General features: G+C 50.5%; 1 protein-coding gene across 1 annotated transcript in view; it reads left to right on the top strand.

Annotated features, from left to right (window-relative positions):
* Nucleotides 1-26742, top strand: part of CRISPLD2 (cysteine rich secretory protein LCCL domain containing 2) — a 65222-nt gene extending 38480 nt beyond the window's left edge. The window contains exons 9-15 of the mRNA XM_037040269.1: nt 2925-2991; nt 3451-3581; nt 5327-5370; nt 6609-6681; nt 9065-9140; nt 16025-16158; nt 24247-26742. Of these exons, the coding sequence (XP_036896164.1) occupies nt 2925-2991; nt 3451-3581; nt 5327-5370; nt 6609-6681; nt 9065-9140; nt 16025-16158; nt 24247-24301 (580 nt within the window). The 3' untranslated portion in view covers nt 24302-26742. The remainder of the gene's footprint in view (nt 1-2924; nt 2992-3450; nt 3582-5326; nt 5371-6608; nt 6682-9064; nt 9141-16024; nt 16159-24246) is intronic.
* Nucleotides 26743-27007: the final 265 nt, after the last annotated feature.

Genomic DNA, 27007 nt, shown 5'->3' with positions numbered 1-27007 from the left:
GTATTCTCTACTTTTAGCAGCAACGGTGTGCACCCAAGTGTGAGCAGGGAGGTAACTCAGCTTGCTTCGTGTCGCAAACTGGACTGACCGGAGCTCCCGCTGAAAGCCACCCTTTATTAAGAGCTTGGCACTCAAAGATGACCCATCTCTGGCAACCTAGACCAGAGTTTCTCAACCTTGGTGCTACTGACATCAGGGCCAGATAATCCGCTGTGGGCAGGGGGGCTGTTCTGTGTGGCGGAGGCTGATCTGTGGGGTGTAGGGAGTCAAACAGCATCCCAGGCTCTACCCATTAGATGCTAGGAGCCCCTCCCTAGTAATGATCACCAAAAATGTCCAGAAATCGCCAATGTCCCCCAAGGAGTAAGATCACCCCTAATTTTTAACCTTTCACCTAGAGGTGGAAGGTTAACCTAAAGGTTAACCTTTAACCTTTCAGGTGGCAAACACAAGGCCCTCCACCTTCTTTTACCTGGCCCGGCACCTTGTTTCTGCAGGGCGGCAGAGCCGAGCTCTCACTTAACAGTTAAGGAGTAGTTACATTTATACAGTCCTAAACTTACATTTGGCCCTTTGAAGGCAACTGTGAGGCTGATGTGGCCCCCGTGAAAATGAGTGTGACACCCCTGACCCAGAGGTTCAAGTTCTAGGTCTTCTCCTGCCTGGACATACAGTGCAGTTAAGTGTCTCATCCCTAGTCGGGAGGAGGTGTTCAGATTACAGATGCTCTGCATTATTGTTTCAAAAGGAATTTCCAAGTGGTAGAGATGTCGGGTTGGCACAGAGCAGAAGTACTACAGGTGTGATGATCTTGATCAATGTTTTTGCACAGTTGGGGTCTCCATTCCATCTCTGTGCGTGGGGGCCCCAGGGTGGCCCAGAGTTCTGTGCAGGGAGGATTGGGGCCGGGTGCTGCTAGGACGTGTGTGAGCGGACTGTGCCTCGGCCGTGGAGGGATCTGGCAGGCCTGCTGCTGAGTCTGAGTAGACCTGCTTCCTGATGGGTCCCCCTGGACGGAGAGCTGCTGCCAGCGTAGCCCCAGGTAGTTGAATGAATTCATGTAGCTGCCAGAGCCATTGAGTACTGTCCATCCGGAGGCTGAAGAATGTCTGCCAAGAAGGGGTTTGGTTTTGGCAGTGCAGCTGCTGGGCTGCACTGTCTGGCGGTGAATGGCCAACATGTGCAGTGGCCTCGTGCAGAACCTCGGGTTCACAGTAGGAAAACGACGTCATTGGTGGGGGGTCCTTGCTTGACTTCCTATGGACTCTGCCACTCTTTCCTCTGAAGCTGAATCCTGTCATTTAAAGCACATGCTAAAGAGAAAAGGTAGCGGATCCTCTTATACCACAGGGATTTGGACTTCGGTTTGCTAGGATGTTTGGCTCGGCCTTTGGCAGGAGTGTTAGGAAATAGACTTTGAGCAACCCAGGATGAGATCATTCAGGAGGCTCAGACGTCGTCCCATGAGCAGGGGGACACGGGCCAGCAAGTACTGCGAAAGTAAACAGTCAGTTTGTTGGTGAGATGAGCAAGATGTGGCAACCATAAGTGGTGCAATAAGTGTCCCCTGTTTGATGCTGGAGGCATCTGCACATCTCTGTGTGTGCTGGGCGGATTGGGCAGGAAGCACTCAGAGTCTGGAAGGCATATCTACTCTGCAAGCTCACAGTTCTAGGATTTTGAGGATGTCCCTGAGTTGTCCCTTTGTGATGATGTGACTTTCTGTCCCACAAGCCCATTGGGACAGCATCAGGACTGAATACTTGATGGAAAACAATAATAAGGTGTAAAGACTGTTCTGTGTGAGGTAGCAGGGTCCCAGAGTCAGAAACGGATGGGACCCTGCCCGGCCAGGCGGCCGGGTGAAGGCGAGGGTCTGCCCACACCAGGACTGTTAGCGACCTCCGGGCAAGAAACACGGCACCCCGACTGCAAACGCCGGACTGGGCACAGCGACTCACCTAGAAGTGGTCCCACTACCGGGCACGTCCCTCTTCTGCGCCTGGTGCTTTTACAAAAGTTATGTTTACTGGGCTTATTTTCCGACTTTAAAAAACTATCCTTGTCTGTGTAAGTAATCAGGAAAATGCCCACCACCAAAAAGTATAGAGAAAAAAAATGTGTCCAGAATCTTCTCAATGTCAGCAAGAGTTCAATGTCATTCCGACCTTTCTTTATGCACCGATGAGGCTGATACTGCTCATGTGATCTTATGTGTCACTGTTTTCACTTAGGGTTTTCCGAAGTCAGAAGCTATTACTGAAAAGACTTCACCTCTGGTGGCCACACACCACTGTGACACATGCCACACACGCGTGCCTGGTGGCCGCACACCACTGTGACACACACCACACACGCGTGCCTGGCCGCTCCTCTGGCACTTGCTGGCTCGCTTCCCGTTTTTTACAATTATAAACAGTTGGAATAACATGTGGTTCTGACTTTCTGACTTTTTTCTTGGGATATACCCTCGCAGGGAAATTCAAGAATCAATAGATTTTAGGCCTTCTGAGAAGATGAATTTATACTTTTTCATGAATGCAAACACCATCACTGAGTGTTATTCTATTTAAAAAAAAACCTTGCAATTTGACACCTAGAAATAGCCAAGTTTGCCTTCTTTAACGACTGTCTGAGGATTTTATTTTATTTTATCTTTACTATTTGGGTGCCACTCGTCTGCCCAAAACCCAAATCCTAAGCCCATGAACATAGCCATAAGAAGGTCAGATTGAATCCTGTAATTGTGTTCGTGTGACTGTCAACTTCAGGTGACTTGTGACTTGCCAGAAACCAATGGATCCTATATCGCTGACCCTTTTCTCTGTGTAATAACAGAGCTGTTGAAGAAAAAGAAACGATCATTTCAAGGTGATATTGAGTCACATTTATCTGTGAAGGTCACTTCCTTTCCTTTCCACCAGGTACCAGTGCCCAGCAGGCTGCCTGAACAACAAAGCGAAGGTGTTTGGAACTCTCTTTTATGAGAGTGTAAGTACGGCCAGTGTTTCTTCAAATGGCTCGTGTGGAATGCTGTTGTGTGTTTTAAAGATTTCCTTTCTCCTCCCTTGCCCAGCCCTAGGTTTGTAGAGATGACTTTCGAGTCTTCATGGGCTCACAGACTCAGGCAGCTACTTTTGGGCCCCAGGGCCAGCCCTGTGGGGCTCAGCCTGTGGTTTAGACAGTTTTCATTCGCTCCATTGTGTGGGGAGAAAGGGCTGTTTGTTACTCTTCTGAGTCTGTAAAGCACCTGGGGTGGGTTTTTTTGAAAGATGAGCAACCCCAGGAACAAAGACACGTTCTAGAGAGAGACAGAGTCAGAGGTGGGGTGAACTTTGGCCCAACTTTTTGGCTTCTTGCGGGTTGAAGACAAATGTCTAGGGTGTTGCTGATAAAGACTGCTCACAAAGATTACTTCAGACCCGCTTACCGTCTTCCTCCCCGCCCCAGTCCTCCAGCATCTGCCGCGCTGCCGTTCACTACGGGATCCTGGATGACAGAGGGGGCCTGGTGGACATCACCAGGAACGGGAGGGTCCCCTTTTTCGTCAAGTCCGAGAGGAATGGCGTGGAGTCTTTGAGGTAACTATTCTGTTACTGATCTGCTCTGATCAGGGTTCCTTAACAGGTTTTTAAATTATAAAACTGTTGCTAAAACTTTGAAAAGTACTGAACAATATAAAGAACCAGGGGAAAAGATAGAGCTGACCTGAATCCTGTAACTCAGAAATTGCCCCATAGGTAATTCAGCACATTGCATTCTGGTGGTTCTCTCTCCCCACCCCCCTCCCCACCCCCTCTAATCTGGTTGAGTTTCAGCTTCTGCTTTGCCTTCCTTCAAGGTCTCTGACAACTCACCAGACACATTATCAGTAACGGCTAATAGCATCTTTACATTTCCGGCTAATCCTGGATTAGCATTTTCTCTTCCTAGTCACGAGGCTTTTCATCTTTTAAACATACTAACTTTTTATTTGCAAGATAATGTTTTTCACGTAAGGAATGTGGCTGGTTGATGGGCCAGACAGTCTTGTCATTCTGACTTTTGGGGGAGTGGTGGCAGGCCATGTCCTGACCTGTCTATGGACTCAGAGGCTAAAGTGACCTGGGATCACACAGCCCAATGGGGGTCATGGGGTCAGTCAGACCTGCCTCTGCCTCTTCCTTGTGCATGACCTTGGGCTGGCTTCTGCATCTCTTCTGGGTGGCAGCACCCTCATTTGTAAATGAGGAGCATAACTGGGCTCGGGGCTGACGCCCAGCGAATCCACAGTGGCACATCGTGTCAGGACGCCCATAACAGTGTCTTCCCCAGGGTCTGGGACAAGGAAAGTGTTGAGCAAATGCTCCTGTGATTGTTCCAAGACAGCACATCCCATCCGAATTGTGAGGCCACTCTGAACATTTCACAAACAACATGAGTCACTCCCCTCCGAAGGCCTGGCTCTTCCTGGAATGCGGGAGCGCTCCCTCCCCGTCTGAGACCAGGCTGACCTAGGGGTCATGTAAACAAACAAACAAACAAACAAACGAAGAGCAGGGAGTTGGAACCCGAAGTGAAGAAGATACAGCCCTATGCTGGTTGGGTGCTCTCAGTACCAGCCATGCTCAGCACAGGCAGGATGGAGCTGTGGGCTTGGCCAGGTTCAGACACTGCGTTGCCTGGGACATTTGTCCTAGAGCCACTTCTGGTCCCTTTCAATGCCCAGCTTTGCCCCTAGAGTGGGCTCTTCACGTTTCAGAGTTCAGAGAATCTGCAAACATCCACATAAAGCAAAGTAAAGCTGTATTTTCACTAACCTCTGATTGCAATGTGACATTTTCTTCCATTCTGAATGTTAGCCCCGACCCAGTGCAGTGTTAGCAGGGCGGGGGCGCTCGCCCCGGGGGGCTCCGACTAGCTGCAAACCCTAGTCCCTTCCGTCCTGGCCCTGAAATGGCAGCCACTAGAAGACCCACTTCTAGGTTATTTTGACTGTAGCTATTCGAACGCTTTTGTATTTTAATACTTTAAGAGTGATATTAATAATAACAGGTTATCTTTTCATCTTTTCTTGTATCATATGCATTTTAAAATTGTCACTCTGAGAAGGAGTCCGTAGGCTTCATCAGGCTGCCAGAGAGGCCCTTGGCACAAGGAGGTTAATGAGCTGAGCCCTAGAACGTCCTCATTCTAGATCCTGCTCTAGACGTTCTGAGTGCTTTCAGGCTGGAGGGAGACAAGCAGGAAAACGTTAAACTGAGGCTGTAAATAAAATACATGCAGAAGCAAGTGCCCACTTGTTGAAGCCATTCTGTTTACATTTATCTAATGTTTTCTTTTATAGCAAATACAAGGCGTCAAGCTCATTCACGGTGTCAAAAGTAAAAGGTAAGCTGGCAGCCTTTCTTTTTTTTAATGTGACCATAATATGTGGGCTATCTTGGGTTTCCTTGGAAATTTCATTGCCCTTAGTTGCTGCTGTAATGTTTCTCTTGCCTGCTAACATTGTTGTTCTAACATTGTACGGGCTTTTTAAAGAGGTTTCTGAGGAGGCCGATTCTCTAACTAGTTCCTAAACATATTTGAACTTGGCATTGGCCCTCCCTAGAGTGCTAAATCAGAAACACAGGCCTGGAGCTCCAGCTGAATGTCACAGAAACACCGACACCTGGGTCTCCAGCAGCCAACAGATGGCATAGGGAGGTGGCATTTCTATTGATTGACAGTGGCTGTCTGGAACAGTGTGTTGGGATGGATGCTGAGGCCTCATTCGGGGCTCGGCAGAAAACAGAGCTTAATAGATTACTAATGTCTGCTGTGGACAAGAGGGCAATGGGTGTGTTCGTTTGGTAGCACGGGGTGCCCCATGAGGAAGCACGCTGCAGTCACTGCCTCCCTCGGACCAAGCCCTTCCTTCCGGCAGCCATTCGTGTAAACCAGGTTTCATTGGCACACAGCTATGCCCATTCACGTAGGCATCTGTGGCCAGCCTCTTCGCAGCAGAGACCATTAGGCCCACAAAACTGGAAATATTTACTCTGTTCTTTTAAGGAAGAGTTCACCCTTACTCTGGACTAGATGAGTATGTGCTGTCAGACAACAGGTGGTCAGCGTTAGAACCGCTTCTTTACATCTGTTGTTTAAACAGACCGCATGGCTTTTTAAGAGCCACTGGCCTCCTTTGAAAGAGCTCTAGGTTGGGGATTGGAAACCTGGGTCCTCACCCAAGTCTCAGCTTTTCTGAGCCTCAGTTCTCTCATCTGTACAATAAGAATAAGACCTGCCACAAGGCTCTGACCTGATGAAGTAGGAGAAAGGTTTCAAAATTAAAAAGCACCATGCAAGTAAAAAGTGTTGTCAACCCACAGAGAAGCTATGTGGGATGCTGGTAGCATCCTCGGCCAGTAAACACGCTCAGGCATGGGCTTTGTCTCATCCCTTGAGTGGTGATGGGTGGAATGCCCAGACCACTGGGGTTAATACCTGCTAGGCTCTTACCCCAGCTCTATTGGAGGGCTCAGTGAGCCTCCAGGACCCAATTGTCTAGCAGCCTGACGGACAGGCCAGTAGCTCGAGGCCCAGGCCTGCCCATCCCCTAACCCTTTCCTGATGGCTTCTGTTCACAGTGCAAGACCTGGACTGCTATGGCACCGTCGCTCAGCTCTGCCCGTTTGAGAAGCCAGGGACCCACTGCCCAAGGTAAGTCTCACTGGCAGCTGGCTTGGCAAACATGGGGGCTGAGAGAAGAAGGCACCGTGCTGGGTTACAGGTCATCTCTTGGCAGTGAAGTGCAATGAAATTCCAGATACAGCCCTTGTATGTATACATTCAGGAAATCAGTCAATTCATATTTGAAGTCAAGGGTCCACTAGACCTTTCCCTAGGCCGCTGGTTCTCAACTCTGGTTGCACACTGGAATAGCCTGAGGGACATTACAAGCTCAAATTCCTGGGGACCACTGAAAGCTGAATCTTTGAGAGTGGGCCAGAGGTGACCAGCCTGTTTAGATGCTACGGGGTGAGCCCAGTGGGCAGCTGGTCCCTAGAATCCTGCTCCGGGCACTTAGCCGAGAAAGACTCTGTCCTCTGGACATCACCCCCACTCACTGGACAGAGCCCTTACCCTTGCAGGACTGACTTAATTCGCCACAGCCACCCCCCCCACCCCACCCCCCGCCCCCAGCTCCCTCAGACCAACCTCGAGATTTGTCATTTTTCGTCTCATAGATCAGTCTTGAACTCTGGAAGCTTTGTGCTGCTTGTCCAATTTAAATTGGCTCATTGGTTAGGAATAGCTTTTTAAAACCCAGTTTTTGAGGTATCATTTGTACATAATACAATTCAGCCACTATACGCATAAGTTCACAAATCAACATGTTTTGACAACTGTGCACAGCCATGCAGCCACGGCCACAAGCAAGGTGCAGAGCATTCTCTTGACCCTGGAATGTTCCCTGAGGTCAGTCCCTCCCCCTCCCCCCTCCACATCCTCACCAACCACCGATCTGCTTTCTGTCCCTCTGATTTTGCCTTTTCTAGGATATTATATACACGGAGCCATCACAGTACAAGACTTTCCTGTTGGGCTCCTTTCTCTCTGCATGCCTTCAAGATTCATTCATGTTGTGGAGCGAACCTGGTTTATTCTTTCGTGTCACTGTGTGGTGTTTCATTCTGTGGAAGTACCACCATTTGTTTAAAGACTAAGTTATACAGGCATCTTTCAAATCTTGCTTGGCTGATGTTAGAGGATGGTGCGTCATAACATAAAGTAAAGAGTATCCTCATAGCACTTGTCTCTGAAGTGGCCATTAAGTCTTCTCAGAAGCTGGGTGAGGTAGGTAGTATCCTGGGAACCCTAATCCTGGGCCTGGAAGCTTCTAGATTCTCCAAGGGAAAGACTGACCTTAAAGCTAATAGGTGGAAACCCTGGAAGTGTGAGCAGATAACAGCCCCCGGAAGGAGCCCATGACGGGGAGGACACTGGACAGGGCGTCCCTGATTCCCCTTGGCCACTGGCCTTGGTTCTGGAAGCACTGGCCCCCCCACCCCGCCATGATCACCGCCACCGTCTTGCTGCCCCCCCAAATGTTCAAGCGAAGATCGCAACCTTTTAGTAGATTTCCCTGAATATTAAAGAGAAGCTGAAGGAAATTATTTCAACCAAAACAAACAAAAAGAAAAACTTGACATGTAAAATCTAGTATCTAAAACTAGGTTTTTGACCTGCTATTCTAGAAGATCTAGGAAACAATGTTCATTCTTACCTAAACTTTGTTTTCTTCTTTTTTAAAAATCTCTCCCACACACATTCTCTTTCTCTCTGCTCACCCCTGCCCCCTCCTTGTACCATTTCCATTTCTCAATCCTTTTGTCTGGCTTTCTTCCCTCCCCAAATCCTGCCTGTCCCGGGGCCAGATGGCTTCCAGGCGCCATTTTGGTTCCTTGATCCCTGGGTTCCAGCCCTCGGTGCACTGTTCCAGATTAAGACAAAAGACCTTTTCTTCAGTCAAGTTCATGCCTTTCCCTGGGCCCACCCACTTCCAGTTTGAGGCATTCCTCTCCTCTCCGTTGTGCCGAGGGCGACGGCGGGATGTGGTGACGGACAGAACTGTGATCTACCCCCTTTCCCCCTCAGGTTATCAGCCCCCTCTCCCTAGAGTGTTCTGTGACTCATGGAGGTGAGGGCCCTCCACCCTTTCCTCCCCCGCACAGGGAAGTGGCCTTTCAAAAAGTCTATTGATTATAATCTCATAATATATCCACAGGATGAACTGGCCAACACCCAAGAATGGGAGGTACAACATTTTACAATCCCATACTCACCTCTCTCAGATATTTATTCCCCTTCACCCTGTTGTTTGCTTGTGTCTTTTTGTGTGGTATTTAAAAATTCTATATTAACTATTTAAGAAGAGAAAATGTATCTTTACCACTGCCAGAGTGGGAGAACTATTTTTTTTCTCTTACAGAGTAAACAGTGTGGTAGGTTTCCTTTCATCTAAGAACTTAAATCTTGAAATTCAAATAAAGAGGGCCAGCTGCTTCTCATAACCATCACACAAATGCTTCCTGTTTTCCAGAGTCCGTTGTCCGGCGCACTGCAAAGATGAGCCGTCCTACTGGGCTCCTGTTTTTGGAACCAACATCTACGCAGACGTGAGTATGCTGGCACTTTCAATGACCGCCTCTCAAAGCCTGTTAAGGCCTCAGAAACCACGTCCCAAGGTCTGGGTACCAGAAACCCGAGATCTCATTCCTGTACCTCCAACTAAATTTAGACCAGTTATTTCTGCAACTATTGCCCTAGTTTTCCATTTATAGAACTGCTTGCACTGCTACCTGTGTATGCTTATGAATACAGATCAGGTCCGCCTCGTCTTACACCGACATTTTCATAGTTTGGTAAATTGAATCCTGCTTCCCCACTGACGTGCATTTTTAATGTGAAAACTTTCATGTGTCACATACTTCATTTCCCCAGATATTTAATGACTTTTTCAGCTTTCCCGATGCATTTAGAAATACTGGTCCAATCTACTCACTGCATTTCTTTTAGTATATATATATATATATATATATATATATATATATATATATATACTTAGCTACAAAGATATAGAAGAAAATACAAATTACACTAATTTTCTTCTTGTTAATAACCATTCTTATTATTTTGGATCCTGCTCTTCCATACTTCCCTCCTAACTTTAGCAAGGAAGCGTTAGCCTGATTTTTCTTAAGTAAATCCTCCAGAACATAGTCTGTTCCCTCCAGCTGCCCAGGGTTTAGGGACATGGAGACCCAGAAGAAGTGAACATGGCCGCCGCTCTGCCCAACAGTCTGTGTGGTCTTACCAAGTCATTTACTTCACTGTTACATGAGTCAGCTGGGATCTTCTCATTTTCTAGTCCAGGGAATCTTCTAGACCTAAATTTCCATGATTAGATTAGCATCACTCATCCGTAGCTGGCATTTTTACTCCACCTTTTCTCATCTTTATTTTTGTGGCTTATCTCACTAACCATTACCACCTTTGCCTCCATCTGCCTTCATTTGTTCCAGATTCCTGTAAATGTGAGGACATCGAGTTCTGTAAGGTCAAAGCACCCTCATGGCTAACCTTTTTCCCCATCTTTGTTTTCCCTCTTTAAATGAGTCATTTTTTTCCCTCAAAAGCTGTTTAGCCAAAATTGAGTTCTGAAAGTTTAACAAAGGAGTAAAGTTATATCAGTTGTAATACTAAATGTTTGAAGCAAAGTCTGCTATTAACAGATAGAAACTTGGACTTTTAAATGATTTAAAAATAAAGGGGTGGATCAAGTGATTCCAGCCAAATACAAAGAGGCAAACAAATAAAGTAGGAATGGCAATATCTCTGTCTTATAAAGTGGAATTGAAGGTTAAGCCCACTGAATGGAACAACATAATTAATTATGCAATGAGACAAAAGTATCATATCTATAAAGATATGAAAACTAAATCTATATGCACCAAACAACACGGCAGCTAAATACATAAAACAATTTCCCCCCAAAGTTGGAAATGCAAGAACTTGATGGATATATAGTAATAATGTAAAGCTGCCTTTCACTGTGTTTTAGGTTCTTTAAAAATACCATCCCTAGGTTTTGTTATCCCCATATTACAGAAAAGGAAAGTAAGGCTCCACATAACCTGCCCCACATCACACAAGCTAGTACATGGCAAAGGTGAGATGCCAGTGAAGGTGTGTCTTGCCTTAGGCTCTGTTCATTCCGTACTCTACTCTGCCTTGCTTGAATGTACCTGCACACTCATTATTACGCCGATGTGAATAGGCACGTGGGTGAAAAGCTATGTGAATTATTTAACTAACTCATTCTCCTGCATTTGGAGGCTTTGGCACCACAGTGCTCATGACAGGGCCTGGCACACACGAAGGGTTCAATGAACATTTGTTGAAAGACTAAATAAATAAAGACACTACAGCAGTCAATGCTTAAGCACTCTTCAGAAAGTAAAAGAAGGAAGGTAGAAAGAGAGGAAGACAGGAGGAGACGGGCGTGGGGAGAAGGAAGGAGGGAAGGAAGAAAGCCGCCTCCGTTACAGAGGCTCCTTTCTGGCTTTGGTTTCTAGGTCACTCTGTATTCTGGGAAATGATGAGGCCTTTTGGAAAATGTCTGTTTAGCTAAGAAATTTATTTTGGGAGAGTTGTGTCCAGATCTTCGAAGGGCCTAATAGTGCTGTAGTCCCTGCCTGCTCTCCCAGAGTGCACCACTTGGCAGACCCCTCGCTTTGTGGTGAGCTGCAGGCAGGGGAAGCATTAGGGTGTAGCCCAGAGAGCAAAGTCGGGGTCAGAAGACATGAGTTCAAGCCCCACCTGTGACATTTGCCGGTTGGAGGATGGTAGGCAAGTCCTCCCTCCCCCAAACCTCAGTTTTCACATCTGTCCTTCCTGTCTCCCTTGGTGGCTGCATTCTCATAGTTGCTTATGCCTCAGAATCCCCTGTAGCGCTTGTTCAAACAGATTTCCAGGCCCCACCCTCGGCATCTCTGACTCAGTGGGTTTGGGGTAGAGCCGGAGCGTCCACATTTCCCACGAGGTCCCGGGGCTGCTCACACTGCTGGTCTGGGACTGCGCTTGGAGGACCGCTGGCTTAGAGATGGCATGTCCTTGAGAATTTTCAACAATGGTGACAGTGACGGTGTTGATTATGGCAGTGGTATTTGTTTCGTTAACTAACATCCCTCGGGCACTTACTGTGGACAAGCCTGCGTTCAGCCGCTGACCTTCCCTAATCTTCACAAGGGCCCTTTTGTGTGGTGTGTAGCTTGCTGGCTCTGGGCGGCAGTCAGGGCCCTGCTCTTTGCCAGCTGAGTGATTTGGGGCAGGCTACGTAACCTCCCTGACCCTCAGTCTGCCCATTTATTAAGAGAGGATATTAGTAATGCCTACGTTGCTGGGTTATTGGGAGAATAGTGCATCGGTGCATGTGGGATGCTTAGAATGGGTCTGCCTTGGTAGTGCTCAAGTGTTAGCTCTGATGATCCCCACTTTACATTAGAAAACAGCTGCCCTGGCGGCTGTGGCTCAGTGGGTCGAAGGCCGGCCTGCGAACCAAAAGGCTGCCATTCGATTCCCAGACAGGGCACAGGCCTGGGTTATGGCCTGGGTTTCCAGTTGAGGGCGTGAGGGCCAACTGATCAGTGTTTCTCTCCTGTTTTTTCTCCCTCCCTTCCCCTCTCTCTAAAAATAAATAAATAAAATCTTTAAAAAGAAAGAAAGTAGAGACCCTGGGCCCTAAAACAGTGATCCAAGGCCACACAGGCAACACGGGGTGGAAGCAGGAGTGGTTTCCAGCCTCACTGAGACCCGATCTCCGCTGATAACAGTCGATAACAAATATTCGGGTACCTGCGTTGCCTGGGGCCCTGAGAAGAGAAAACGGACACCCTGCGGCTATGTGGAGGCTCAGTGAAAAGAGAGGTGTGGGAGAAAGAGGGCATGAGAGGGAAGGAAAAAGGTTGCCCGCTATAGCAGGCTTGAAGATGTGGATGTTGATAAGGGATGAACACTAGGCGCATCCCGGGAGAAAGATCGGGCTGGGTGTGAGGTTTGCCCAGGCACGGCCCGTGGCTTGATGTTATCACGGAAAACTACTGTGCCACTGGCATCCAGAAATGTTCTGGGAGCGGGAGACAAAGGACTGTCCCAGAGGGCAGAGCACCAACAGACACCGCCCCTTGGCAACAGCTGGTCAGAAGTGCACGGCTCCCCGGGCAAAGCCTGGCACTGAGGGCGCTCCTGCACCCAGCACTAAACCCAGGGAAGTTCTCGCTGACCCTGCAGGCTCCCAGAGTTCTGCCTGCAACTCCAGGGCCTCACAGACCCCTTAGAGGCCACTGCGGGCTCAAGGGCCCCACTCCCATCTGTCTATTTGTTGAAGATGAGATGCATTAATGCAGGATTTAAAAAACTGACCTTCAGGTAAATCAGTCATAGAATCAGTCAAGAAATCCAGTTCTCTGGACACTAGTATGAATGGGTGAGCTGGCTCTGAGGCTCTCCACCTTTTTCAAAAATTTAAAGATTTTATTTATTTATTTTTAGTGCAGGGGAAGTGAGGGAGAAAGAGAAGGAGAGAAACGTCCATCTGTCACCTGTCACACGCACCCCGACCAGGACCAAACCCATGACCTTTTGCTCTGCAGGACGATGCCCAACCCCTTGACCCGCGTGGGTCAGGGCAGGGGCTCTCCACCTTTTTAACAGCAGTATTAACTTTCCAGGGGACAGGCAGGGAGGGCAGATGTTTTGCTAGGAAGCATTTTTCTTCTTGTGCCAAATCAGCAAATTCCTGGACTGGCCCCGTGTGCAAAGGGCAGAGCTGCGGGGCCTGTCCCTTGAGAGGATCCGTTGCAGCTCTCTAACCGGCTGCAGGTTCTGAGCGGTAACGTGCTCAGTGATACTTAGCACGTGCTCAGAGCCCCCTTCCTTCTATTTTCTCATGTCCTGTGTTAGGTAGGGCCCTGCTAGATGGGCTGCTCGTCCCATTCAAAGGGTGGTTCGGGGTGCATCTTCCGCGCACAGAGTGGCTGGGGACAGTAGTAAGCACAGGGGGACAAAGGAACTTGGAGGGCTGTGCCAGGATCACAGAGGCTGGCTCACCACTTTGGGGCGGCACTGGTTACTTCTAGAAAACATTCTTCTCCAGACTTAAGTAGATCATTCTCTGTCTCCCTCTTCCTCCCTCCCTCCCTCCCTCTGTCCCTCTCTCTACCTCCTTCTCCTATTGTGGTAAACTACACGCACCACACAACTTCCCTCTTTACCGTGTTTAGGTGCACGGTTTCGGTGCTGTTGCATACTCTTCCATCGTTGAGTAATGGTCTCGGTTTTTCATCTCGCAGATCTGAAACGCTGCACCCACGAGCAGCAGCTCCCCCTGCCCCCTCCCCAGCCCTTGTGATTTCCATCCTGTTTTCTGTTTATGGGAAGTCGCCTCCTCTCGACTCCGTCTGTGAGTGGAATCCTACAGGACTTGTCTTCTTCACTCTCTCGCGCTCTTCATGAAGGAGGTGCTAGCTCGGTTAGCCAGCGGGTGGGAGCTTAGTCACCCCACAGGTGATTACCGGGTGATTCCTATGCAGAGGGGTGACATGAAGAGACAGCAAAGCCCAGACCCCGCCCCCCCCACGCCCCCCCGCTGAGTGACCCATGCCTCAGTGGTGTTTCATTTTTCCCAGTCAGGACGCAGTTGGCAGAGGCCTCTGTGCCCTGCTCCATGCACCAGATAGGATGACACAAAGCACGGCTAACCTGCCCTGTCTACCCTGTCCACCCTTGACACACATGGGCCCACCAGCAAAGCCCCCTGTGATGGCCACAGGTCACCAGGTCGTAAGTGAAGGCGGGACCAGAGTCAGTCCTCCCACCCTGGACGTATCAGGTCTGACTTTCTGTCTTTAAGTTGGCAACTTGCTGGACTAGACTGAGCAACTGACTCAGTGAGTCTGGTTGAGCCCATCACTGGGTGTCACGGGGGCCATTTGGTATCCCCCACTTCCCCAAAGTTCACATAACGTTTAAAATCCTGAGGCTTGAGCTTCAGCCCAGGGCCACTGAATCCCGTGGGGAAGGGTGGGGGCATCTCAGCCCTGTCATCAGCTGCTGCAGGTGGCCGAGTCGCTATGAAGATGGGGACCCATTGGCAAGGCTGGAGTGGGTTGTAGTTCAGGCCGGATGACAGGATGACGGAAGAGGCACAAGGGTGCTGCCTCCCTGGGTCTGCACCCTGAGTGTGCACCCGGCCACAGGGCCTCTGTCTGGGGAGACGGACCCTGTAGGTGGGGCCCCGGAGCCTGCATCTTCAGCAAACACCAGCCACTCCGCCCCCGAACGAACTTGAGAAATGTCAATTCATTACTCAGACAACCTGACCCATTTTTCTAGTGGATAAGTTAAGGTCCTAATGAATGTCTAACTCAAGGGTTTTATTACCCAGGAATGGGACTATGTGATGAATTGAGAAAACAGTACGCCCTGCCCCTACTTGAAACCCAGCAGCTCCTTTGGCACTTAGAATAAATTCGGACCCCGGCTGTGGTCCTCACAGACCCACATGACTAGCCCCTGCTCACCCCTCCCACCGCTCCTGCCACTTTCTGCCTTACTCAGCCTCCCTGGTCCTCTCTCTGTTCCTTGGACAGGGCCCTAGGGCCTTTGCACGTGCTGCTTCCTCGGCCTGGGAGGCGCTGCCACCCATTGATAATCCCATGGCTGTGGCTGGTTTCTTTTTGTCAATCAGATCTAAGTTCAAATGTTATATCAAGAACAATCTTCCACAGCTAGATCAGGAGTGGAGCCACAGAAATGGAGATCACATGGAGGGTTAGGAACAGGGGAGTGGGAGGAGGAGAGGCAGGAAGAAGGTACAGAGAATAAGTAGCATAGATGGTGGGGATAAAATAGACAGCGGGAAGGCAAGAGTAGTGTGGGAAATATAGAAGCTACAGGACTTATAGCACATGGACATGAACTAAAGGGGAGGAATTTGGTGGGAGGGGGTGTGCAGGGTGGAGGGGAATGAAGGGGGGAATGGGACAACTGTAATAGCATAATCAATAAAATATATTTTTTAAAAAAGAACCATCTTCCCCTATTAGCTGTTCTAACATTGCTCCTCCACTCTGTCATTTTTTCTCATGATCTGACTTGTGTTTTCATAGCCTGAGTCACTTGTTTTGTCCGCCTGCTTGTCTGTCTCCCTCCACTCTGTGAGGGCAAAGTCTTTATTTTGTCCCCTGTGGAACCCCCTGCATCTAGGACAGTGCCCAGCACATAGTGAATGCTCAGAAAATATTTGTCGAACAAATGAATGAATGAATGAATGAAGTTAGGTCTCTCTGGAGAGACCACTGAGGAATCAAGGTGGTGACAGTCATGTCCTTGGGGTTGACGTGGCCAACACCCCACCGACCTGGCCACCAAGCAGGAGGCCAACCGCCCTGCAGTGGCCTAACTTCCTTGTCATTGATCGCAGTCCTTCCTGTGCTTTCAGACCTCAAGCGTGTGCAAGGCCGCGGTGCACGCGGGCGTCATCAGGGACGAGAGTGGGGGCTACGTGGACGTGATGCCCGTCGACAAAAAGAAGACGTACGTGGGCTCGCTCAGGAACGGGGTCCAGTCTGACAGGTAGGGCTATGCTCTCCCGTGCTCGGCACTCAAGGCCGATGGGGGCAGCGCCGGGGGTGTGGGGGGGCCTGGCAGGAGGGCCCACGATGGTGCCTTTTAAAATGAAGCTTGGGCAGACTCGCATTAGCTCCTACTAGCACACCCAGGACAAGCCTGTTCTCTCCCCTTCATTTCTTTTTTCTTTTTTTAATATTTTATTTATTTATCTTTAGAGGGGAAGGGAAGGAAAGAGGAAGAGAAACATCAATGTGTGGTTGCTTCTCGTGCATCCCCTGCTGGGAACTGGCCTACAACCCAGGCATGCGCCCTGACTGGGAATCGAACCGCGATCGTGTGGTTCACAGGCCCGTGCTCAATCCACTGAGCTACACCAGCCAGGGCCCTTTCTTTTTTAAAAATAAGAACCTTTTCCTTTCTATTGCCAATGCATGACTTTTTAGAAAATTTAAAAACATCAGATGAGCCCATAGAAAAACAATCATCCATAACCTGTCACCTGGGGGAGTTGCCATTAGATCTTTGCTGTCTGTCCTTCTGGTCTCTTTTCTATGTGTGTGCGAGCCTGCCCTCCCCACAAAACAGTGGGGTCAAATTGTAGTTAACAAGGGTTATGTAGGGCTACATAATAATACAGTTACATACCATCACACAAATAAGGGCAGAGGGTCAGGAACCCCACAGACCCAGGAGCCGCGTCTTGCCAGCTCCGTGACTTGAGTGAGCAGCCTGATTTCTCGGAGCCTCGGTCTTCTCACCTGAGATGCGGGGATGACAGGAGGTGTCTACCTCACAAGGTGGCTGGTAGTAATAGAGATGGTGCCCAGCTCCTCGTATGAGGACACCCGCCCTACTGGGTTGGGGCCCCTACTCGTGGCCTCCTTTTAATTTAATGACCTCTTTGGAGGCCCCATCTCCAAATACCCCCACGCTCTGAGGGTCTGGGGGTTGGGACTTCAGAGTGTGAATTGCGGAGAGGGCGCCATTCAGCCCATAATGGAGGGGAATGCCAAAGGCTACCTCCGAGGGGCCCTTTTTAGAAAAGGCATAGAGTCAAGAACACAGTCCGCCGAGGCCCCTTGAAGCTTCAGGTTTCGTGGCTCCGTGGCGCCAGCGCCTGCCCCCACATTCCCATCTTCCCGGAGCACTTTGGAGCCTCCGGAAGGTGCGAAGGCCTGGCAAAATCTAGGGGTGCTAGCCGCACGCGTTTCTTCCCAGGGGCCCCTGCGCAGTCACTGCCGCAGCTCCGGACAGCTAGCGCAAACTGCTCGCGCAATTTCTCCCTCAACATTTGCAGCCTTTGTTTGGGAAAAGCTTAATGAAGGGAAATTCCATTGATTTAATGGGAGGGAAATGAAGCAGCTGATGAGGTGGAATTTCCTGGCCGGGCTGGAAAGAGGTCCCAGGGCACCAATCTGTTGAGCATTTTGAGAGAAGCAGTCGTGGTAGGTCGGCCTTTGTTCCCGGCCTGCACTATCCTTGCGGACACACCAGCGGCTCCCAGGGCTGTGACAAGGGCTCATTGTGCAGCCCCACAGGAGGGCGTCTGGGGAGGCAGGAGACAGAGAGGGGGTCCCGGAATTGGCTCCTTTCCCACTGTTACACAACCCCCCGCCCCAGGGAGGCCCGTCTTTCTCTCTCCCCAGGGGACCCACTGGGTCACCACTGTCATTAGCAGTCTCTTCTAGGCAGCCTTTCCCAGCCCACAGTGGCTGCAGCCGCCAATGTATTCAGAGGCGCACGTTTCAGAGAGGTGTGATTTCTGCAGCGTCGCCATGATGGATACTGCCTGAGTGGGTTAATCCACCTTTCTGTGCCTTAGTTTCCTCACCTGTAAAGGGGAAAGTGATAGCTTCTGCCCCCCAAATAGTGGTACGGTTTGGGGGATCCCAACGTGGGCTCTCCAGACTAACAGCCTCCCGATCAACTAGGGGCTTGTTAGAAAAGCAGATTCTGGGGCCACCTCAGATCTGAGTTGGAACTCCCAGAGTGGGCTCAGCCGGCTGTGTGGGACGCGCTTTCCGGGGTCCTGACGCACACTGGAGGGTGACAGCCACTACTGCAAGGGTGAGGGAAGGTGACCGTGTCCCCGGTACGCACAGTCAACCCTGCACAGGATTTGGATATTTTGCCATTAAGAGTCATTCACATACTGCATACAGTGTGCCAGGCCCTGCACCAGGGCCCACGGCCCCGAGATGCCATAGTCCACCCGCATATGCAGTGGGAGAGGCCAGGCCAGGCGGGCACGTGGGGCCGATGGCGTCTGGACCCTGCTACACTTTGTCCTTGGGTAGGCAGTGTCCCTGAGCCTCAGTCCCTCCTCTAGCAAATGGTTGCCATGACACTGAAATGAGGTAGTGCACAAAACACCTACTGGTGACCCGTGGAGAGCATCCGATAAAACTGGCAGCCCTTCCTTCTGCGACATAACGCCTGCGGTCTGCTGCAAACCGCGCAGGTTTAAATAACGCGATTGTAAGAAATAACCTGCACGAAGTATCTTTCAGGACAAGGAGTGAAGCATTTCACAGGAACTCATTCATTCCTCCTTGCGTCCACCCTTCGAACATGCACTCGCCCATCGGACGCGTTGCACTTGGCCAGGCCTTACTTACTGTGTCCCGGGTGCCGGGACCCAGCAGGAAACCCGCCTGACCTCGGCCCACATGGGGCTTGTCGTCCAGTCGGGGGTCCAGCAATGCAGAAAGGATGGTAGCAGGGCACAGGGCGCTCCCGTTGTGGAGGGAGGTGCAGAGAGCTGAGCACGTCAAGCAGAACTCGGTCTCGCTGTTCAGAGGTGCCTCCTTGGTCACATAGTTGCAGGGGATGTGTGGCCGTCTGGGTGTGGCTATGTCCTGTCTTCCCCTTGTTTAGGGGGACCCACAGCCACCCTCTGTGCAGAGCCCAGGGCCGAGAAGTTTCCCTGCAGCCTATTCCCATGAGAGATTGTGGGAGTCAGCCAGGGACCAGAGGGTGCCTCTGCCCCAACGTCTGCTGGGACCTGAGAGTGGCCGCAGTCGGTCTCTAGGGGAGTAGGGGCTTTGGCCACATGGCACCCACTCACAGCAGACCGCGTTTCGGATTCAGGAAATCTTCAGTCTATCAACAAACCAGCGAGCTCTCCTGAAGAGAATGGTCAGCATGTGGCCCTAAGCTGGTTTTGCCTCAAAGCAGTATTGTTTAAGCAGTGAGCTTTTTCTATAGTGGAAGAGGATTTCCTGAAAGTTTTGAAAGGTGGCCACACAGAATCGGGACGTCAGAGGACAGGCCCCTTGCCTCTCTCACATGGGCGTGCGAAGGGCAGCAGAGGAAGGGAGGGGCGTCCAGAAGAGCCTTTGCGCTGGGGCTGGGCTTTGTCTGACTGGTCTGGGGAAGAAGCTGGACTTCTGTATGCATACCAGTGCAGGACTTTTTCTTAGACCAGGACCATTTTTTAAGGCAGATTTCACAAGGAGGTTGGCAAATATACCAACGATGACGTGGACAGATGCTCGATCCCTCCCAGGACAGGTCACCCTGCTCCGGGAGCTGCCAGCTGTGATCTGTCTTTAATCCAGGCTCTGCGGTGTGGTGGCCAATTTCCCTCCCTGAGTCCTGTGTGCTGGCAGGGCTGAGTCCCCGGACATAGCCCTGGCTTTGCAGCTCTTCACGGACCTGCAGGCCCCTGCCTCCCAAGGGGCTCCCAGCATCTAAGCCCCCCACTGCGGTCTGGGTTAGCCAATGGCATCTTCAGAGTGGCCTGTCCATAGCCCATCCATTCAGGAAAGGGGGCCCAGAGCCTTGATAGACCTGAGTCTACATCCCAGCTGCGCCTGGAGTAGGTGTTGCATTTGGAGGAATTGGTGTCACCTCACAGAGCCTTGGTTCCCTTCTGTAGGTGGGAAGAACCTTAGAGATCTCCTGTGGTTACTGTCAGGTTGGGTGGGTAGGACGACATCATAGAGGACTGAGGCAGCACCTGTTTGAAGTGAGGAGAATGTGTGCTGGGTGGACCTGGGGGCACGGAGGCAATGTCAGCACCCAGGGCAGGGAGAATGGCCCTCGGAAGTTGGGAATCATTAACCAGGGCTGAGATAGGGACCCCACCTGAGGCTGCAGACACGACATTTCCCACAGCGCCCTAGTCACAGCTCATCAAGTAGTTTTCCTCGTAAACTGAGTCAACCAAAGAGAACTTCTCAAAAGCTTCCCAGGCCAATTTAGTTTCCTCCCAAGTTGTACAGGGAAATTTCTATGTTGGTTTTCCCTCCTTCCTTCCTCCCTCCCTCCCTTCCTTCCTTCCTTCCTCTCTCTTCTTCCGCCTCTCCTTTCTTCTTTTTAAAGTAAGATTAGAGGAATTACAAAAACAATGCAACTAATTTTAAGAAGTTACCATCCCTAAAACTGCAACACCCAGGAAGAACTAATACACATTCTGCTGTTTCCTTCCAAACTTCTTCTGATTACATGCCAACACCGTACGTTTAATTTTTTTATGGAATGGTTTCATACCATCTGTATCATTCTGCGATTGTTTTTTTCAGCCGGCCACAGGGTGTGGCTGTCTTTCCAAGTCCTGCTTGGTGTGGCCACACCTTCATTTCAGGGGCAGACACTGTCGCTTGTGTGAGAGACCATCCCTTCACCCAGTCCACGGGCATGGTGTTGTTTCCTCTTTTATTGACCGTGATAAACAACGCCGCAAAGGCAGGGGCACAAGCCCGTGCCTTTGTAACACTTTCTTTAGGTAACTTCCTGTCAGTAGAACAGGCACAGCTGCCAAATTGGCCTCTTTATGTACAGCACAGTATGTCTCTCTCCGGTTTGAACCTTGCCCCCGATGGCTTTCCATTGCAGTGAAAGCAAACTCCTGTCCCCTGACCACACGGGGTTTCACCCGGTGCCTGTCCCGCCCACTTCGGCACCCCTCCTGGAGCGTGGCTCCTCCTCGGTGCAGCATGCCACCTCACCAGCCCGCTCCCTGCTCCCGGAGCACACCGAGACCACTCTCACCTCAGGGCCTTTGCACGTGCTTTATCCAACCCTGGATGTTCCCACTCCTGTGTGTTCCTGTGGCTAGGTCCCCCTTGTCATTCAGATCCACACACAAACTCCACCTTCATGAGGAAGCACTCGCCTACCAGTGAGTCTACAGTCGCCCTCCTCCTCTCACATCTGATGTGATCCCCCTGCCCTGGATTTTATTTTCCTCCCAGGACCCACCACCCTCTGAAATTATTGCGTACATGTATTTGGCTGTTTATCTCCCGTGCCCTAGACTGTAAGCTCCACGAAGGCAAGAACCGCCCTTAGTTCTGTAACACGTCTCCAATACCAAACCCAGTGCCCAGCACATAGTAGGCACTCAGTAAACACTGTTGAATGACAGACAAACTGCTGAGTCTGTTCAGAACTGATTGAAGGATTTTTAATACTCTTTATTAAAATTGTTCAATACCTTTTACGAAACTTACCCAGAAATGCTGTGCCAATTTATACTCACTTCACATATGCATGGGAGTTACAAACTAATCCCAAAACAGAATCAGAGGGCAAGATTTAGAAAGATGGGTTATTCTATAATTTCTCAAATCACACTCATTTCAAATGTACACAACTGTCTGCTCACCTGGAGGGACTGGTGCTTAGCAAATATTCAAGGCACGAGCAAATGGACTCTCTAAAGGTGTTTCCAGCCACCCGAAAGTGGGGATCCCTTGCCTGAGGCCGTGCATGGGGCCGACACCTGGCACTGTCACACTGACCCCTTTGGCAGCCTCGGCACAGTGAGTGATGTGTAAACAAATACACACCCAGGTTAGCAGGCCTGCTCTTGCCTCCGAGGTGGATGAGTTGTTCAGTAAAGCTGCTGGGTAGGTCCAGGCAAGACTTCCATGTAGCTCAAGGTACCCATCTAGATGACAGCCTGAGTGGCCCCAGTCCCTGTGTCGTTTAGGACCCTGGGAATTGTAGAACCCACTGCCCCATCCACAGAATTTGCAGTAGTAAGTCAGAGGAGACACGAATCCTGGTGATTTTCACCATGTGGTTGGCCCACCATGCGGAAGAGCCAAGTGTGTTGTGGCTCTGGGTGGTTCTCCCAGACTATTCATTTAGGCAAGGAATCTGGGGAAATCTTGCCACCTGGCAGGCTGAGGAGGGCCCTGGGACCTGGTTTCCAGAAACCAGCCAGGCAGACGCAGCAAATCCAGCCCTGGTGTGGTCCGGCAGGGACAGCCGACACTGAGGCCGCCAGGTCAAGCCTTCTGCTGTTTCTGGGCCCCTGGCCCCTCCTCACAGCTCCATCTCACCAGGGGCGCCTACCAGATCTGTGTTTCAAAAGTTCAGTCCCAGGGTAGCGAAAAGCCTGAGGCTGTCATGGGAAGGGTGGGAGGGATGGGAATTCCCAGCAGTGTATTCCCCAAGGATCTCTGACCTTAGCAAGCAGACGAGAGGGCAAGGCCATCTGTCCAGCCAGCAGTGTCCAGCCTGGATGCCTCTTGTCTGGACGGGGAGTTCTGAGGAAATCACGCTGAAGTTGTGGCTGGGCTTTCATCTTAAGCTCATTCTTAATGAGCAAAATGCAAATTAAAACTGTATTTGGATGCCATTCCTAGTTTAGATTGGCGGAGAACAAAAAGACAGATGACATGCTGTGTTGGCAGGCCTGCGGGTTGCTCGGGCCGCCTCACGCATGGTTGATGGGAGTCGCCAGTGGGTACAGGCCTCCCGGAGGGCGATTTGGCGAGCTGTGCAGACCGCGAGTGCCCGCACCCCTCCATCCCACAATTTCACCTCTGGGAGCCTGTCCTTGGGTGGGCGTGCTCGTACATTTGCAAAATGTCTCAGACAAGGCTGTTCTCCGTAGCATTGTTTGCAGAAACAAAAGCTTACAAATAACTATTTATTAAAAAGGACTCAGTTAAGTATGTTATAATACTTTAATACAGTAGAATACCTTGCAGTTGAACAAAAAGCCAGAGAAACGAGTCTGTGCACAGAAAGCCGTGGCCAATGGCCATGACACAGTAGCAAATGTGGGAGGGGTGAGAAGACATGGGGACCCCTCAGGCACAACCACTGGGGATGTAAAATGGTGCGGCGGCTGTGGAAAACAGCACGGCAGTTAAAAAATTAAATAGGCATTGAACATACAGCCCAGCAATTCTGCACCCGGGTCTCCACCCAAAAGAATTGTAAATGAATGTCCACACACACACTTGCATACAAATGCTCACAACAGCATTATCTGTAATAGCCAAAGGTGGAGTCTAAATGCCTATCAGCTGAAGAATGGAAATGAAAGATGGTATTTCCTCATCACAGAATATCATTTGGCAATGAAAAGGAATGAAATACCGGTCATGCTGCTACAGCGCTGAACCTCGAGAACTTCATGCTCGTGAAATAGGCCAGCCAGAAAAGGCCACGTAGTGCAGGGTTCCATTTACCTGAAATGCCCAGAATGGGCTAATCTGTACAGACCGAAGTTGCTGGGGCCCAGAAGGAGGGCAATTGATTATAAATGGGCGTGAAAGATCTTTTGGGAGTGATCGCAATGATTTAAAGCTGGATCATGGGGGTGATCGCCCAATCTCCTTGCCAATAAAATGGGAAGCTTAACAGCAGCTCCCTGGTGAGGAAGGTAAGAGGCGTTGATGAAGCCCTTTGCACAGTGCTCGGCATAAAACCTGAGTGCAGTCGAGGTGCCTGTTTCAATAACAGCAGCAATGCGTTGTTGGTGTAACCCCATCCTATTGATCGGTTGGCCAGATGGCCACTATTTGGGTTGACAGGTGTTAGCAAAAATCAGGCAGAAGTCTTGGAGGAAGAATTCAATTCAGACAGACTGGGGCCAGTACATCCCGGAGTTTAAAGCCAATCACTTAACAACCCTGACCTAGATTCAGACACAGGCAGGGAGAATGGAATTTGCCAGCTGCTCCTGGATGGGGCAGGCTCTCTTTCCAGCAGCTGTGGGGAAGTGTCCCTCGGCCATGGTTCTTCTCCCACAGGGACCAGAGGGGCACCCAGCACTCCCTTCCCGGCGCGAGTGCCTGTAGAAAGTCCTTCTTCCCCAGATAACATGTCCTCTTCCTTCTTTTGCAGTTTGAGGACCCCTCGAGACGGAAAGGCCTTCCGGATCTTTGCTGTCAGGCCGTGAACTTCTGGTGCTGGGGAGAAGGGGGGTCTTCCAGAGGGCTTCTGGGTTTCGCTTTGTATTTTTATTTTATCATTTCGGGGTGGGCTGGGGATGTGGAGTGGCAGGAAACTTCCTCGGAGTGGTGTTCAATGTCCCATCCTTCGTGCCTCGTCTCATCTCCGTGCTGGGGAGAGACAGCATCCTCCCGCGCCTGGCCGGACAATGGGTGACTGGTCCTGCTAAGGCCTGGGGGCTCCCTCTGGTGCCCCCTCTGCACACACAGTCACTCAAGAGGGCCCTTCCCACGTGTCCTTCTGTGGGGGGAGAGGATTCCTAACCCGCAGAGGGGGCACCAGACCTGGAGCTCCCAGCGTGAGGCCTTCTGGGGCGCGGGACGTGGCATACTGAGCACACACAGGGGAGTTTCAGGAATGGGGTAGAAGGTAGTTATTTAAAAAATGTAAAAGCACAGTCCATCCCTACCAATGGAGAAAAATGAATTTAATGTTTGCTGGTCAGACAAATGGGCCACATGGGGGCTGGGGAAGGGAGGCCCAGGCTCCGCCCTGGCCCCCGTCCTGGCTGGCGCCCTGCCTCGAGCAGGCTGGCTCTCTACACAGCAGTGCTGGGTTTTTTTAGAGTTCTGTAGTAACTCTGGAGATTTATCTTGTCTTTGTCCTTCCGTTTGTGCACGTGGCCCGTCTGTTTGCTGCCGTGACGTTTGGTCTCATTGAGGACTAATGAACCAGGATCCTTGCTCCGCCCCCTGCCCATCGTGGCTCGCCTCCAGCCCGGGCTGGTTTATGTGTCATAGTTCACACCAGGGTCTTTGCTTCGCGAGCAATTCTGTTGGTTTCACTGAGGTGTCTACGAGCAGCCCGAGAAGCGCTGTTCGGTGGCTGCTTTTTTGAAAATGACAATTAAATGTGCAGATTCCCCTTCTGTTGGATGACCTATTTTTTAGCAGAGGGAGGACTGGATTCCTTAGTGCCTTCTCCACCGAGGTTGGCAGCTCTGGGAAGGGGAACAGTCTGTGGTTATGAAATCCTCCTGCGGCGGAACAACCACAGGAGAGGCTAACACTCTAGGAGGATGTCTCTTCCTGTTTTGGGGGAACAGCTCTTGCCAAACGTTCCCGAGGCTCCGAGGAGTGTGGTGCTCTCTGGCTCCCATCACTTTACGAAAGTTCTTCATAAGCCCAGACCAAAACCCACAGTGAAATAAAATACCCTTTTGTAAACAGCGTTTCTTTACAGAAGGTAAAATTCCACCCTCCAGAGCCAGGCTGGCTGATAGATCACTTTCTCGAACGCCAGTTCCAAATTTGATTTCACTCTTCATCAAAATATTTCAAAGGCAAAGGAATCAGCAGGGTGGGGGAAGCCTGGTGCATTCTTGAGTGTGTTCCTAATCCATGCAAAGACTGCAGGTGAATAGCTTCTCCCCGCCCACTTCGGGGAGTCTGCGTCAGCAGTGAAGCTCCTCGCTGGACAGAACTGAAATGAGTGGGCCTGAGCTTTCCCGTGTGCATTTCGGGCTGTAGTAACTCACAGGTTCTGGCTGTTCAACCCAAACATCAGAGCGAAGGAGTTTGGTCAGCCTGTCAGACACGGTGTCTGGTTGCCTCCAAAGCTCTGAGGTACTTGGAAACTTCCAGATACTATGTGCTGGACTTCTGCCTGTCACCAGCATTTTGTGGCTGTGGCCGTGCCTGTGGCTGTGCCTGTGCCTGTGTCGAGCCTACAAGGTGGGATTTGGGAATTAGTGGCCGTCCAGGGGAACGTCAGTGGGTTTGCTTTTGCCGCCTCCCACCCGTGGCAGAACCTGGAGTTTCCAGAGCCAGTAGACCCCCTCATTTTAAATTGTGTCCCTGGCTTCCTGCCTGCTTCAGTGCATGGGCCCATTGCTGGAACACAGAGTCCTCTCCCAGAGCCAGGCTTGTGTCCTTTTCATCCTCCCGAACATTTTGAAACTGGAAACATTTTTCTTCGGAAAATGAAAACTAAGACTAAAATTATAAGCCCTGTAATCAGGGACCACCTCTAATTTTGCGTTTAGCAGGGCCCATTGGCGCCATTGGCACGCACTTACCCCATAAAAAGATGGCCCATTGGGCCCGCGGCGTTTCTGGGTCTCCTGCCCCCAAGTGATGAGTGTTGGTTGGCTCCAGATTTCCGTTCCATCGTGTTCTGACATTTCATAGTGTCTGTAGGCTCACTCAGCCCGCAGCTTACATGTGTGCTTTTTTCTATGAAAAATGATGTATTTTACTACTTCCCATGTACAAATGTTTATTGTAAAAAAAAAACAAAACCCAAAACGAAACATTGTGCTTTGCATGAACAGGGACCACATTGCTGTTGTTTCAATAAAACTGGTTTGATTTCTAAAACATTTCTGTGATGTATCTTTTATGGACAAATCTGAATAGTTTGTGCAATAAAACCTTTGCCACCTCCTCACAGGCTGTTAGCTTGTTTACACCACTTCTACCAGGAAGGACCACGGCACACGGGTGTGGAGATGCTGATTACTGCTGGTGTTTCCAGAGCCTTTCGGGGACCTCCCCCAGATAAACAGGAAAAGATGTCGCTGGGAGTGCATAACACGGGGTGGGAGGGACTTGTCAAAATGCAGATTCTGGTCCAGCAGGTCTGCAGTGGGGCCCGAGAGTCTGCCGTTCTCAGGAGCTCCTGGTGATGCTGACACCGTTGGTCCCCACATCCT

The sequence above is a fragment of the Sturnira hondurensis genome, unplaced genomic scaffold (assembly GCF_014824575.4).
Source record: "Sturnira hondurensis isolate 20B ecotype Veracruz unplaced genomic scaffold, ASM1482457v3 Scaffold0002597, whole genome shotgun sequence".
NCBI lineage: Eukaryota > Metazoa > Chordata > Mammalia > Chiroptera > Phyllostomidae > Sturnira > Sturnira hondurensis.
The sequence above is the reverse complement of the archived record's forward strand: the minus strand, read 5'-3'. Positions and strand labels throughout refer to the sequence as shown.